The sequence below is a fragment of the Neodiprion virginianus genome, chromosome 3 (genome assembly GCF_021901495.1).
Source record: "Neodiprion virginianus isolate iyNeoVirg1 chromosome 3, iyNeoVirg1.1, whole genome shotgun sequence".
NCBI classification, from domain to species: domain Eukaryota; kingdom Metazoa; phylum Arthropoda; class Insecta; order Hymenoptera; family Diprionidae; genus Neodiprion; species Neodiprion virginianus.
The window spans coordinates 29,365,410-29,380,891 of NC_060879.1; the positions used below are offsets into that span (position 1 = coordinate 29,365,410).

The 15,482-nt window shown below is 44.1% G+C and overlaps 1 protein-coding gene across 2 annotated transcripts in view; it reads right to left on the reverse strand.

Annotated features, from left to right (window-relative positions):
* LOC124300568 (neurotrimin-like) overlaps positions 1 to 15,482 on the reverse strand; it is a 49,255-nt gene that overhangs the window by 17,514 nt on the left and 16,259 nt on the right. For both annotated transcript variants that reach the window (XM_046754796.1, XM_046754794.1), the window contains exons 2-3: positions 14,769 to 14,866; positions 612 to 819 (exon numbers count right to left, since the gene is read on the reverse strand). In XM_046754796.1, coding sequence (XP_046610752.1) covers positions 612 to 819; positions 14,769 to 14,866 — 306 coding nt within the window. The remainder of the gene's footprint in view (positions 1 to 611; positions 820 to 14,768; positions 14,867 to 15,482) is intronic.

Consider the following 15,482-nt stretch of genomic DNA (forward strand, 5'->3'; position numbering starts at 1 on the left):
CCGAGACTTTTTGTCTCCGAGCTCAATTTTTCATGCCACTAAAGCGCCGTGTCAATTACTCATTGACCTTTTATCGTCTACCTATTACACCTATAAAGCATGACGAGACTCGAGCTGAATTTTCTCGCGTAAAGTCACACAGGTGATCGGACGAGTCCAACTTCGAATACTTTCAAGCTTCCAGAGAATTTCAAGTAATGCTAATTGTTAGGGAGGTGCCCTGGTCGATTTCGACGTTGACGTATATATCTCGCAATATCGATGCCCACGTATCTCGAATGCAAAAAAGAACTCGCGAGTCCCATTCTATACACAATTCTGACCAAAAACATGTCGACACATTTTCATTTGACGCAGAAATAAAGAAACGGCACGGACTCTACGAAATCGCACTGGTAAATTCGTAGAATTCGTACCATTTCTTTGTTTCTGCGTCAAATGAAAATGTGCCGGAGCGTTTTTGTTCAGAATTGTGTATAGAAGGGGGGTGTTAGACCCTCGTTCACGTTTCAGATACGCGGACTTCGATGTTCAGAGATGCGTACGAGCACGTCGAAATCGACTAGGGCACCACCTCGAGTCTTGGCGAACCTTTTGATTCTGGTACTCACCGACGACATCCAGGAAGCCCGTGTTGCTGGACATCGGGTCGGTGTTCACCTGGCACATGTACCAGCCACGGTCCGTTTCTCGCGTGTCACGTATGTGCAGGGACCACGTGCGATGCCCGCTATGCGTCACTGCGATCCGGTGATTCTTTGTGATCACGTGACTGGCTATCGTTAGAATGGTCTGCGTGTCGACTCGGAGCCACGCCACCTAAAACCATCGCGCAGATTTTATTCGACTCAATCTCTTTGTGCAGCCGCCGTATAATTGCATGAACAGGAAATGCAGCCACCTTGTTGATTAACTGCTACAGGCATCTTATTCTAATCAATCCACGGTGCCTGGAGAGTTTGCATATATCAAATGACTTTTGCCGTCTCACTAAATGGAAAAATTAATAAATAAATGAGAAAATTAGAATTCTTTGTGCCATGTTGCTTCTCCGGTTCGAAATTCAGGCTAATTATCGGAGCATGACGCCGCGGGCTTGTTTCCCAGATGCTACGCTCATCACTTCCCCTGAAACTCGGCTCAGACGTTATTGGCGTCGTCTTCGACTGTAGTCTTTCCGTTTTTCTCGTCTTTAATTTACAAGAAAATAAAAGCTCGAGACGCTTCTTCTGCTCCGAGTCTGGGGTGTAGTATAACCATTTCTGTGAATTGGTTAGCAATAATTTAAATACTGATGAAATTCTTTCTACAGATGATAATTATTTTACTTAAGCTCTCGGAAGAGGTCGAATAAGTGGCTCGAAAAAGTATCCACAGTTTATATTCTAGGAAGCCAATGAGCGTAGGTTAAATTGAAGTACCCCTCGATTTTCTACCCAACTTAAACCTGGCACAATTCAACATATGTATATTAGGCGACAGAAATAAGAACCGATAGGTGGGACTCTCTTGTAGAATATTCCACAGTGAACATCGCGCATTATATGAAATGATGATCGCAAGACTGTGGGGTCTAAAGTGCCGTCGAGTGTGGCAGCACTGATTTGCTTTACGCTAAAATTCCGTTTGCGTGACTTTTGACTCCTTTTGTTTCATCCCTATTGAAAAAGATGAAAGGTCTGGCTTCACTTGCGACCCGGTGAGGCGATACACAAGGGTATGAAAAATTTTCGACCCTCGAACCGTATTACCGATTGGCGATACGCAAGTAAGCTACGACGACGAACCAAATTCTTGAGGGTGGAACACCTTACGTGCAATTATTTAGAAGAAAAATCGAATCCGCTCACGAAGCTCACGTCGTGACCAAGCGGCGTTTTCACACGAGATCGGCTCGACTCGAAAACCGTTTTCACAACAGGCGGAGGGTCCGAAACGTCGGGATATTTTCCGGCGGTAGGGACTGCATAAAACCTCGGTTTTCATATCGCGTCCGATCTTTCCGGACAGCTGGTCAACCCCGAGAGCTGTAGAAAGGGCTTGCGAAGGATCAAGTGACAGTTATCTTTCACCAAGATATCGGACCGTCGGAACGTTTTGTCACGGGATACTTTATGCCCGGGTCGAGCTCCCCATCTCTTGTCCGTCAAAAATTCGGCAAAACTTTAGGCATAAATTCAAGCCCACACAGTGCTTCGTACGGTTATTTTTCATGCACGCTGAATTACAAGCTAAATTTAATCAAGTCAATTGGTTACTAGTACGTATAGGTGTGCGTGTACATGAGGAAGGAATTCTGTACATGCATTAGTTGAACGAAGATGAAGAACGTCGGTTCGTTAGGGATGCAATCAATGATCAATGAAATGATTACATGTATTCAGATCCAAAGGTCACCCGAACGGTTAAACGGCCTTGTAGTTATCGTATAGTTTCTCGTACAGTATAGAGCATGGGTACAGTATCCGTGGAATTATCGACAGCTAATTGCAGCAAAAATGAATCGATCGACTGATTTAAGCTCGAGCTTGATCTCTGAATAGAGGCCATCTCTGTACAAATTCGCTATCTGTTGAAACTAGAATCGTTATATCTTGATCTGCATTTTCCCAAAGGTTGAACTAACTAGTTCTCAAGAGATCAAGTCAGTCCTGTAATTATGTCAGTTGCCTGCGTTACCGGCGCCAGCCAAGCGTTAGGTATGAGTCGGAAATCGATAAAGATTAGCATGCACGAGGTATGCGGGTCTTCAATATAGATACCGTCGTACCAGAAGCACGTCAGCAGTCTTGGTTCGATACGGGTGAAAAATTCTAATACGGAGCAATAGCAATTAGCGAGAGACGGATACATAGACGAAGAGGTAAATTGAGCGGAAAAAAGCCCGACCTACTAACGCCGCTGTGCATTTTACGTTCGAAGAGCATTTCTGAAAACCTGAGGCGAGGCGGTGTTTTTTGTGTAATGAGTCCGAGGTGGAGTTTAAGGAACGAGGACCTTAATTGTGTGCGAAAGAAGAGGGGTGTCAGCGTAACAAGGAGCTCGCTGTCCGGGATCCATGAAGTGGGAGATGGCGCCTCTTTGTGGCACACTCAATTGCGCGCGAGTAATTATTCAGTCCGTGGCGAACTTACCCTAAACGAACCCAACGGAACCTGACCTACCTTGGCTTAACCTGTATTTTTCAATGCGTACCTATCGCGAATCTCTCCGCGGTGTTCTATGGAGCGTGGAAACGAAGTTGCTTCATTATTCGAGTGCACCTCGCGGAGTTATGCCCTGTTTCGAGCCACTGACTTTCCAAGACTTTAGAATTACACCCCGGCACGAGGTTCCCTTGACACCGTGTGTGAAAGAACAACATTTTGCGGTGCTGCGATGTGTCTGCCCGTCGTCAATAAACCGGCTAACCGGGCCGCACTCGAGGCGCGGAGCGTTAATTAATAACAGAATTACATTGGCGAGACCGGCGCATGTCCGATGCTATTTTTATTCAAGCCTGGAAAACTTTCAAATTGGCTGCGTCTTCCAAAAAGGTTCGTTAAAGTTACGCCGGGTCGGTTTATACTCGTTAGCCCAAATGGAAACTGGGAAATGCCTTGAAATTAGGTGCTATCAAGGCCTTGCGCAACGGATGCAAAGTTTCGCAATGAAAATTATAACGTCACCCATTTTCTCGTCTGATTGCTCGTCCAATTTCGTAATTCAATTCAGTCGCGCGATAAGAGTACCTCGTGACGTAGAACTTACGTACGATCCGATTAACCGAGTTCGAGTACTACAGTCGTTACGATTCGGAAGAAATTCCGGGATAATTCGTTTATAATTCAAATCTGTTCACCCCCACGCGTATTAGGATAATTCGATGCCGGGATTATAGAGATTCAGTGTTAAAGAGAGACCCCAAGTCGCTTTCACCGTTGGTGAAAGAAAATATTGTCAAACGCCGTCGTTTCGAACCTTTCATGACGTTACAAGTAAGGTTACTGACGCTGATCATTTGAAATTCAGATCGGCAGTTCAGTATTTTAACCCCTCTTTCTGCGACATTGAATATTCCCTTAACCCTCGAACTTTCACCCTTCTTGTATTCAATTTCTTTAAAATATTTGCAATGTAAACAATTGCGAATTAAAAGACGAGTGTCGAGATTACGGCAGAGTTCCGCCAATAATTACGAGAGAAAAGGATATATTCCAAAAGAAGGATGAAGAGAAACAGAGAGAGAGAGAGAGAAAGAGCAATTATTAAAATCGAGTAGACGCCAAATCCGGTAAATTGATTAGCACAAGTTTGAGGAAGCGAACAAATTGGTAAGGTAAATTTCGTTAAAAATGGCCGCTCAGCCGACGCTTCGCTTCCTCCTTCCCTTTTCCCTCTCGCCCTCTTCCTTTCGCCGTCAGCCGTTTCGTCCGAGTTATAATCCGCGATTCACGTCGGAACGGGAGTTGAAGAAAATGGAGGAAAGAGAATGTAAAAAGGGAGTATAAGTGAGAAGCAAGAAGCGAGACGAACAGGGAAAATAGAGACAGAGGTAGAAAGAGAGAGAGAGATAGAGAGAGAGAGTGATGTTTGCGGGATGCAAGAGCGACAGCGTGACGTTCGACTCGATTCAATCAACGCGGCATATCGTCGACGTCTTGACGGAGACGTCAAGCGTCGACGGATATTCGTGAGCTTGAAATATGAAAAATGATGGGCCAACGGGAAGAACGCCAGGAAGCGGGAACTGGTTGGCAGAGCGTATATCCATCCCCAGTCTCCGCGGAGCGTGTCTTCTCTCATACCCCGCAGGAACTCGGCTCAGATTTTCATCTTCATCCGCGGCGTGCAAACACCCGCTCCGTGTCTTATTCGGAGCTTCATCTTTCATCCATCAGTCTTACCTCGACGGTCAAGCAGGCAGATTAATCCGACTCTCCGATTCGCGAGAACTTGCCTCCGGGCGACGATTCTCAAACCGTAATCCCGCAGTCAGTCAGCTAGTCGCGGTTATAGTCAGCTGATCTTCTTCGTTCCGTCTTATACGCACCCGTAGGAATTGATCGAGTGTCGGGATTTGCAAAGAGCCGGGTAGAAGCCCGCTGTCATATGTCGAGCCAATGTTGGTTATGAGCTTTCGGATGACGCTACAAGTATGTAAGAGTTTTTCTTTTTCTCACATACGCTCTCTCTCTTTTTCTCTCCCTTTGCGTTGACCATTTTCCCAGAACTGCTGTGAAGATGAGGTTCAGCGGGGAAATACCGTGTATACGATGCCTGTCACCTGCCTGTCGACACTCTTTACCGAGTCTTCATTTCACCGGTTCTATTCTCACGCACTGAACGCCAAATCCAACCGCCGCACGCGTCAAATGGACGATGATGAAACTTCCCAAATAATTTTTTTCCCCTCGTTGTCACTTCCACAACCTTCAGCGACCAGCCTGGACTGGAGAACTTCTGTTTGTGCCTGCAGATGTATGTATCAAGATACAAGTGGAATCTTCCTGTCTTCGAAAAACTTATTATGCGATACTCGCGTTATACCGGTAAATATGTTTACTCACGACGTAATGATAACCTTTCTTGGGAATACTCGAGATTTCAAAGTGAAATAAAATCGTTGAGATGAAAGACATGACGATTTGATTCGTCCAAAGTTAAGTGAAAGAAGAAAAAAAAAATTGAAAAGCACTGAAAAATTTTACAGATACAAGCGCACGAGAGATTGTGCCACGTACAATTCGCTGGTTAACCCCTGACACGCAAACATCCAAGCCGTATATCTCTCGTAGCAGTGACTGGCAAAAATACCCAGTGAAAATTAATTTTAAATATCTCAGCTTCTAATAAAGGTAGAGAGATTTTTTTATTCAATTAACGCTTAAACAATTCCGCATAAAATGGTTGTACTGAAAGTAATTAAGTTCAACTAAACAAATAAAAGATAACATTGAATCGGTTCAATCCTTACGGTCTGGTTTAAGAGTACAAGTTTTTGGGGGGTTGAGGGGGTGACTTTACCCGCGTTGCCTGTCAGGGGTTCAGGACCCTCGGATGAATCAACGACGTCTAAAATGCCTGCAGTGACATTTCACGGCTCCTTGCCGTTTCTTAGCAAATGTCACTGTACGTGATATAAGTGATGAGTGATACTTACGAAAATGTCGCGCGTCTTATTACTCACCTTCGTTTTCTACGCGCGTTACACTTCGGTTGTCAGTCTTGCCGCGCTGTCACGTGTAACGGCTGACACTCGTGACGATAAGAAGGATACAGAAATTGAATCGCGACGGCAATTTGCGAATCATTGATTTTTTGTATCCTCCTTTATTTTTTGTTCATTCCGCAGGCTTTGGACAGTCCTGTATTAAAACATTTGCGTGGCGCAGCCATCATCAATACTTGTCGCTTAACCGATGTTTTGGGCCTTTAGTATGATTACCTGTGAACGTTGACGCGAATCCCCATCAAAGTCCAGCGAAGCTGTTCGTTACTATCGAGGCAATTTAACTCGTGTGACACACACCAGCGACGCTTGACAGCAATTTCACCGAGCAAAACTGAAATATTATACCGAGGCAACACAACCTTTGTGACGTTTTGTATAACGGTTTTGATGGGTTAAGTGAGAAATGATTGGTCCGAACGTTTGTTGTCGCATGCGGTCAGGATTTTTACTTCCGACTTGAAATGTAACTCGCGGTTGACGATTTTTCATAATTAATTAAGTGATTCTAGAATCACTGACAGGCTTGACGGATGATATTCTATGTGTATTTAGTTGAATCATACCGCTCAATACCGTTGAGCGGTTATTTTTTTTGTTTAAAGCACGTAGAAGAGGGGCTCGGATTAGACTTATCTTCTTAACATCGTTCTGGTTGAACGTACCTCAAGAGTCCGAGGTTCAAAAATACAAATAAAGCGGCTCAGCTCAACTCTGGTGGGTCGTTGAGCTTCTCAAAGCTCTGATCCGATTCCAAACGATGAAAAAACTTGTTTCGTGGGAACCTGAACGAACCGCTTTACCAGCGACGCTCTCAGAGGTTCTGTGCTTGGAAAAAATGTACATCTAAGCCTCTATTTACAATAATTGAAGCTGAATCGATGCTGGTAAACAAACTTACTATGAGCGGAACGGATAATCCTACCGTTAAACATTACCATTCGAAACCAAATGTGATTCTTAGATCGCCTTTCACTCAACGATTATACGTAAAGTTAACAAAGGTAGAGTCGAGAGATTCAATTCGAGGATTGAAACGGCACCGATCGGATTTGGGAGTTTGATACTTTGGGCGAAGTTTCAAGTGATCGCGCATCCCGAATTATTTGAATAGAGCGATGACTAGACGGTCTAATTCAGTCTACAGTTGACTTCATTCAGCCATTAGAACAGCTCGGTAAACGTGGCACAAAAGTTTCTGTAACTAGCTGCATTGATCGGCGTGCACGCGGTCGAATATCCCGCAAACTTTGATCCTGCCCAACTGCACTAAAATTCCTGCGTACCCGTCTCGCATATACATTATACAATATACAACAACCGGTAGTTGCATGGGTAATGTTTGAGTGCACCGAGTAACCAGGACGATAAACGTGGCATAAAGAAATGTCCCACTTTGAGTAAAAGCGACCAAGATTTATTCGTCGTGATAACTAGCCAGCGGTAGGTAGCTCCACTCACAATCAGAAAAGATAGGAAGGAACCTTCGGCCAAGCAGGGTTTGAGGTTAGGGTTGTAACTCTGTATCGCCCCCACGTCAGCCCCTGAGGATAATCGGCATCAATTGCAGACGAGTTCGTAGGCAATGGGTGGCAGTCTACGGTACGACGCGATGCGATCGTCTGGCTAGAATCGCGGGGTCACCGGATACCGGTTTCGGTTATTGGACCCATCGATACGGCGGAAATACCTCCAGGAGTCGAGCTCCGACCAAAGTGCTCCACGTGATCTTGGCCCAGCGAGTCCAGCTGACCGTCAAGCGATTCACCCTTGCGGGTCATTTTCGCCCTTCCACCTTCCACCTTCCACCTTCCACCTTCCATCTTCCATCTTCCACCTTCCACTTTCCTGTTACACCTCGAGTTCGAGGTTCAAACGTAGCCCCGAGCAGCAGACCACCATTTCTTATCCCGTTTCTCTTACCCTCATTTCCCAACAATTCTCGCCCCATCAATCTTTCATTTCTCACCCTCCCATGCAAGCTCCTTCCTTCCCCATTCCGTCCGCCCTCCCGCAACACTTCGTTTTCCCACCTTGTGCCAGTCCTCGTTTCGCGTGAGCATAGGAAAAATTGCATTTGCTTTGCGCTCCTTCAACTAAATATCGCGCTATCAATATCAACCAGCGTCTATTCGAGACCCGCGAAACATCGTGAAAAATCTCGTCATCGCAGCCGGGCGTAAGAGGGCCTTTTTTATATGTACTGTACCTATCACCCGACCGGGTCCCCGGTATTCACGCGATTATATACGAAATGAAACTTCTACGAATAGTTTTCCACCAGCGGCGAAAGCGCTGACGTGAGAACATCCCATTTAGCTAAACAGTGCTAAGGCGCGGATATCACGGGTTAAATAAAGCCTAAGGGTTGAGACTAATCTACGCCTGGGTGATTATACGGATCGAATTATTTAGTGAAGTTTAAAGCCTCCTTCACTCTTTACCGCCTCACGGGCCATTGCAAGATTACTCGAAAAATTCTCTCATACCACTGCACAGATTTATAGGGAAATTTGAGGACAAAACGAATAGATTACATAGCTACTTTTATTTAAATACAAAATTGAATAATGGGAAAAATATAATAATGGTCAAATTACGTCAACCTTCGAATATCTTTCTCTTACATCTGTTGAAAATCACATTGGGGACGGTATCATTCTCACTCCGTTAGTTTTTGTTTCCCACCTCTTACGCCGTCCTTGGTCACTCAACTGCAGTTATTGATCAATGCCATTAGCCATACTTGAGTTCTTTCATCACATCGATTACTGAACCTTCTTTTCTCGTCTGTATAAAGTCTAATATCTACTATATTCGATCACTCAGAAAAGTCTTTCATCGACTAAAGTGCGATTCTTTCCACTTATAATACAGAGGTTTTATTCTCATGGCACCTCCAGGTCTGAAATAAGACAAGTGCGACATGAAAAAATCAAATAAGAAGAGGAAAAGCGAAAAGTCTCAACTCGAATTTTTCATACTCGAATGCGGATTTCAGTGGCTTACAGCAGTGAGGCACAAATTTATGTCGTTTCAGTTGATAACGGATAACATGACACATAAGCATCCATGCCGACAGACCATGGCAAAAACCAATTGAATAATGCGAAAATATACGCCAGAGATCCAAGGGTAAACCAAATTGTAGTTGAAAAATGGGCCCCGCTACTTTCATGAGTGGAAAGTATAGCCCAATATCAAGACTGCACGAAAGTCTAACGGAATTCGGCAGAAATATATCCGTTTGGTAATAAAGAGAGGGAAAAAAATTATCAAACATCTAAAACAGTGGAAAATAAAATGTAAAAAATACTCTACACGGTCTGATTATTTGACCTCTGATTCGTTACCCATTTTTCACACCATTCGATGCGATACCGATACCAGCTGTGGTACACGTTAGGTGAAAGAACACGAAAAATCGAGATCATATCACTGGCTAATGCAGGTAGCGTGCGAACTATACAAGTAAAAATATTGACGTTCAACTGTAATAGCTGTACCAGGCGTAAAGTCTGGGTGAGACGAAGGTGAAGAATAAGTTTACATGGTTCTGTCGAATAGGTGCCATGAAAAATGAAAAAGTAATAACAATTCAAGGCGGTGAATCGAAAATACATAAACTAATTAATCTGTATAGTCAACCTGATGATTCAATCTCAACTGATTTGGCAGGTATGCATTAAACCAAGCGCGAAGATTATTTCAAAATTTGTCGCAGGTAATTCGGAGAAAGATGAGCATCACTCCTACTCGCAAATTCAAGCAATTAGTGTTATCTCGTTAATCATATCAGAGCGCGGGTAGAGCAGCACGAGTCGCGGAGAGGAAAGCGAACAGAGAGATAGAGATAAAGAGGGGGAGAGAGAGAGATATAATAGTAATGGAGGGGTAGAGAGAGAGAGAGAGAGTGTCGCTCGCCGTGTGGAAGAAACATACTACAAATTTGCACCCTCAGCGTGAGAATTAGTTGATAATTTGTTCCCCACGCTGCGCAGCTTCCTCCGGTCCAGTTGAGAAACCACGAGAACCGAGATGAACCCGCAGGAATCCCTGCAGCTATCCCTCCATTCAGTTTTGTCAGACTTCAATTTCACCCTCGACACACGTAGACGTTGGCGTGCCGACACTATTCGGTACATTTGGGACCTTTGGCTACCCCGAATGGATTCACAACGGTCACGATCCGCCGAGCTGCTAGTTAACGCTGTCTGAAATCGGTATTTGGCATTACGACGATCTGAATACAGAAGTTGTGCAAGGGATGCACGGCGCCGCGTTACGTGCCGGAAGTCAGGAGTTTGGTGATTGGATATGAACCGTGGTTAATGCAGCTGTAGTGTTTGGTTTGGATTACTCGAGACTGCTCAACTGCTGCGTAATCAGTCCCGATAAATTCAATAACGCATGCAGTCGAACTATCGTAACCAACTTTCGAAACTGAAGGGGGGAAGGAAATTCAGATCTGCAGTATCGATCAGTAGGTTGTGCTGTCGCACTCCCGGAAGTGCAGCTGCAGATATCTCAGTCGTGTTGGTGGTGCCTAACGAATGAATCGTCAACCAATGTCTGCATTGAGTTGTTTTCTTATCTATCTAGGTGAGGCTGTGTGAGAAAAAACAAAAAGTTGTTGCCCCGGGGTCAGCAAATTGTATTTGTCGATCTACCGGAAACCATTTAGCATTTCTCTTCTTCGTTCGAGTGATGTTTGATTGGGTGAATTTTGTATTTTCGAACACTGGTGTATGAGATGATCAGTCTTGATGGTTCCGGTTTTTAGATCACCGGTTGACATGCCGTACAACAGTGCTTTCGTGAATTAGGTTCGAAATAAGGTATAGTTTAGATCACAACTTTGGACTAATACGCGTTTTGAATGTCGCTGCGCCGCACCGAATTTAGGCAGATCGTACAGTGTTCATGTTCGAGATGAGATTTTCCGAAACTGCTCAGTATCTCGTTTCCATCTTCTGTTTCCTTTGAACGTTAAACAAACCACGATTTTCTGTGAAATGTCCCGGCCGTTGGTCATATTGATTAAATGGTACCGGAAAAAAACTTGACGACGGTTTCCCGCGCGTTTAACTGTGCTAAGTGACAGACGATTGCAGGCGACGCTAGAAATAGTGAGCAGTCATGAAATTTCACCTGCAGGTATATAATATTATTGTTATACGGGAAATAAATTTCTTCTCCAGGAAAAATCACTGGTATTACCTACCAGCAACGGGTATACGCTAATTACGTATAAATGCACGCGGAAGCGATATGAATAATTACCGTGCATAAGGCGTATATTTGTCGGTTGTTATTAAACTTGAAGCAGGAAATTATGGTTTTAGCATTAAATTGGTGGCTTCTCGTTAAACATCGGTCTAGGTATACCCTTCAGGGACAAGAGTAAGCAATCATATCCGTAAAATCGAATATTAACGAAGTCAAGATGATATAGGTCTACGATACATGGGTATGTGTATAAATAGAGCGAGCTGCCATTTCAGGCAAGTTAAACATTCTCTCTCTCTCTCCCTCTCCCTCTCCCTCTCCCTCTCCCTCTCCCTCCCTCTCTCTCTCTCTCTCTCTCTACAAAAGCTAGGCGCCTTTAGTGAGCCAACGTTGGACGTAGCGATAAAATAATGAATTTCGATGCCTCATGCTATATTGAAGAGCCCTGCGGCCCTTGTATAGAGTGAATCACAATGTAGTGTGAGCATTTGTACGGGGTATATAGGTAGTATCGACTTTCATGTCTGAACGCCTGTGATAAGGGCAAAATTGTAAGCACTTCACTCCCGGATGTTATGTTCGTTACATCCACTGCCCAGGGCAACAAACTACGCGCGCAACGATGCGATGTTATTGACATGATGTTAAATCGAGCCCGGCTTAGGGCGGCGAGGTCTTCGGCGGTACAATTACGCTTTTGAACCAATTGAAATGAAAGAACGGATTTCAACCATTTTGGGTGAAATTGATAATGGAAGGGGATCTGCGGATGGGGTATGTTTTCTCATGCCTGGATTTTCGTCAAGAAAATTTGGAACGAACTCCTCCAATTAGGTTTATGGTCGTAAAAATATTTCGAGGCGACGAGGAAAATTATCCCGTCGTTTCCGCGGTAAAAGTAATTTCGAGTTTTTAATAAAATTACGAAATTTCCCACAGAGTTAAAGCAACGTAAAGTGAGTTCTTTGGGACACAAGTTACCCGGCAAGATTCTCATCCAAGACACGTTTAAATATTAACAAACCCATTTAAATATTAAGTACCGCCACGCTCTCCTCCTCTTTCAATCTCCAAACGCTTATGTACATCAGGCTTCGCGGGAGTTAGTAGTCATGGACAGGAGAGAAAAAAAAAGAATGATAAACCTGTGGTTGAATCTTTAATGAGGCGTTTTTTTCGATTTGAGAGCGAAAGTAACGTTTAAATTTTAGAATTTCATCCGCACGCACACACACACACGCACTTATGTTTCACTTCGAACTATACAATTTATGCTGGAAGAAGCTTCGCGATCATGTTTAGAATTTTTCAATTGATAAAATACATGCAACATTCGTGCACGAAAGCTTCGGGAAAAGCGTGTGTCGGAAATACAAAAATTTGCAGGTACACCTCTGAAATATTTCTGCGACGAAACTTCAAGGGTCGGTAAATCGAATTCACGATCGCCTGTATCGGAGCGGTGTGTCTGCGAGACATCTTGCGGCTAAGGGGAGCATATGCGAATACCGCGGACGCCTTCCGTTCCCGCGATTCAATACCGCGGTAGAATTTTTGTAAATCACCAGGCGGCGGCATTTTCATTTCCGAGTTGGTCGGTCGCGTCGCTCCCTCGCGGCGATATAATGTTGCATCTATGCCATTAAATATCGGGCTATAAAACAATCCGGCGCCAACACCACCTTCGGTTATAACTCTGGATTCGGCCCGCGGAGCGTGGCGCTTGGCGACGTCTGGGGGGCGTCGGGACGCCGCCGGTTAAAGGATGGGCGGGTGGATAAGGGGGATTCATGGGGTGAGAACCGGAACGAGGGTCGCCGCCGCGACGTCTATTAGAGAGAGAGGCGATTAACAAACTGCTGAACTCACACCCGCGGGATTTTATCCCCACTTAATGGAGTCCTCGAGGATACGCACGCAGATTCCCGCCAAATCTTTGGCTCAGAAATTATTAGGGATTGCTACGCCCTCTAATTTTCACCCGCGAGGACTAACCCAACTTCTGCGAGAGGAGATACGGGCTCAGAGGGCTTCGGTCCTTCGAGCAAATTAAGCGCTTAAAAAATATATATGTATATACGTATGTATGCCCCTTTATATGCCTTATACATCCCTAGACATGCCAATGTGCCCTTAACTGAATGGAAAACGAGATAAAAGGGCTAGGGAGTAAAAATATACAGTGTCTACCCTAGAAGCTACTCAAGATAAGATCGATTATATGCTCACCGCAAAATATATTATACACACATGAAAAGTTTCCCGTCAAGACCTCGTGTTACAAGTACTGCATTGGCAACTTTTGCCCAACTATCGTTAGCAAAGTTTTTTTACCATCAGATATCCTCTTGAGTGGTGCGTTCTTCTATCAGGACGAACGTTTAATAAAGATTATTTCATTTTTAACCGGACGTGGGTACGAATTTTTTTGTTTCAGTGTTATTGATATTATTTTTTTACCATCACGGATTATTATGGTTCTATAAATATGAGGCAAGCGTTTCACGCAAAATAAGCTGTTAAAACTGTTTTCGTTTGTCTCGAGTGAAGAAGAAATCCTTCTCGCTGGTACTCAAACAAATTGATTTCCAACCCTGTTCACTTCGTCCCTTGTGCCGTTTCTAGCGGTGAAAATCTCAGGGTATATTACATTTTTTAAGTATGTACTCTAAGCCAGGCCAAGGGTACTATTATTATACAGACTGGAAAATGGGGAAAGAAGGTGGGTATGATAATTTGTTGTTGGCGCAAGTCGCAACTCTAGTTATGAAACTTCGAAGCCGTCGTTGAAATGGAAGAGCGCGGAGCGTGAGAATTCATAGAGTGCACTCGATCCTATTTCCAGCCTTTGGAATTGCGACAAGTGATTTCCTCCTGTTTTCGCATTGATCTGCAGCTCAGAAAGTAACCACCTCCTGCAGGATGCAGTCACGCCTGATGAGAAACACAAACAAACTAAATGAGGAAGAGAAACGATGACTCGACAGAACCTGAGGTATAATATTGGTGCGGACTACGAAAATGCTTTCTGGGTAACCGAACAATCAGCGAAGATAAAAATATTTCGCAGGATAGGAATCAGCAGTCACGAGCAGTATTCAAACTCAACCTGAAACTTTTCTGCGCAATCGGTATAATAAGGGCATGATCAGCGTCTGAACGATGATTATTATCCAATCGCTTTCATTGTCAGTTAAATGGCATCTCGCGGATAGGTCTATTTTTTATCAGCTGCAGAATTGGAAAAGTTGTAATTTATTATTGTTATGTGTCCACATTTGCAATTCGTAGTGGATGCGAAAAATGATGTGAAATCTTTCGCTCGTACCTTGTAAAGACCAAGATCCTCGACGATGCAGGTGAAGGTGGCCTCACGACCGACGGAAACTGTTAGATTGTCCAAAGGCTTTCCAAACTTGGGTAAAACTGCAACAAAGAATGCAAAAGTCTCATCACAGCAACAAGGGTGACTGAAGAATTTAAATGAGAGGGAAATGTTCAAGTCTCAAAAAAGACGATTACACTATGAAACCTGACGTGATATGACAATTTTATTTACGACCTTGATTTGATTCCAAAGTGAGGGATCATAATTACATACTGCAAGCCCAGTGAAAAAAGAAAGTATTCAAGTTCATGCGTAATGTTTTACTCTACGGAGGACATAATGCCACGCGTTAATCAAAGTTTATATTCCAATCAGCGAATGTACGGAGGAATCTTGATGTCGGTACCACAGTGACTGATTACACATAATGTGTGTATATATATATATATATTTTGTTGTTTGTATAGCAGGGAATCTTATGAAATCAAATTCATTCCTTGGCGCAGCTGTGAAGATGACGAAGAGCTTGCGTGCCCAGGGTGCCTGGCGGTAGTCTATTATTTCTCGACGACGCCGTCGAACTACGCGCCCTTCCCTCGACGGCACGCTCCGTTCACGCGGTACGAATTTTCTGGGTTATTCACACCGATTCACTCGATGGTCACGTGCCGTCATGAACTACGGCTTCCGCAACGCGTGGCTACGCCAGGACCA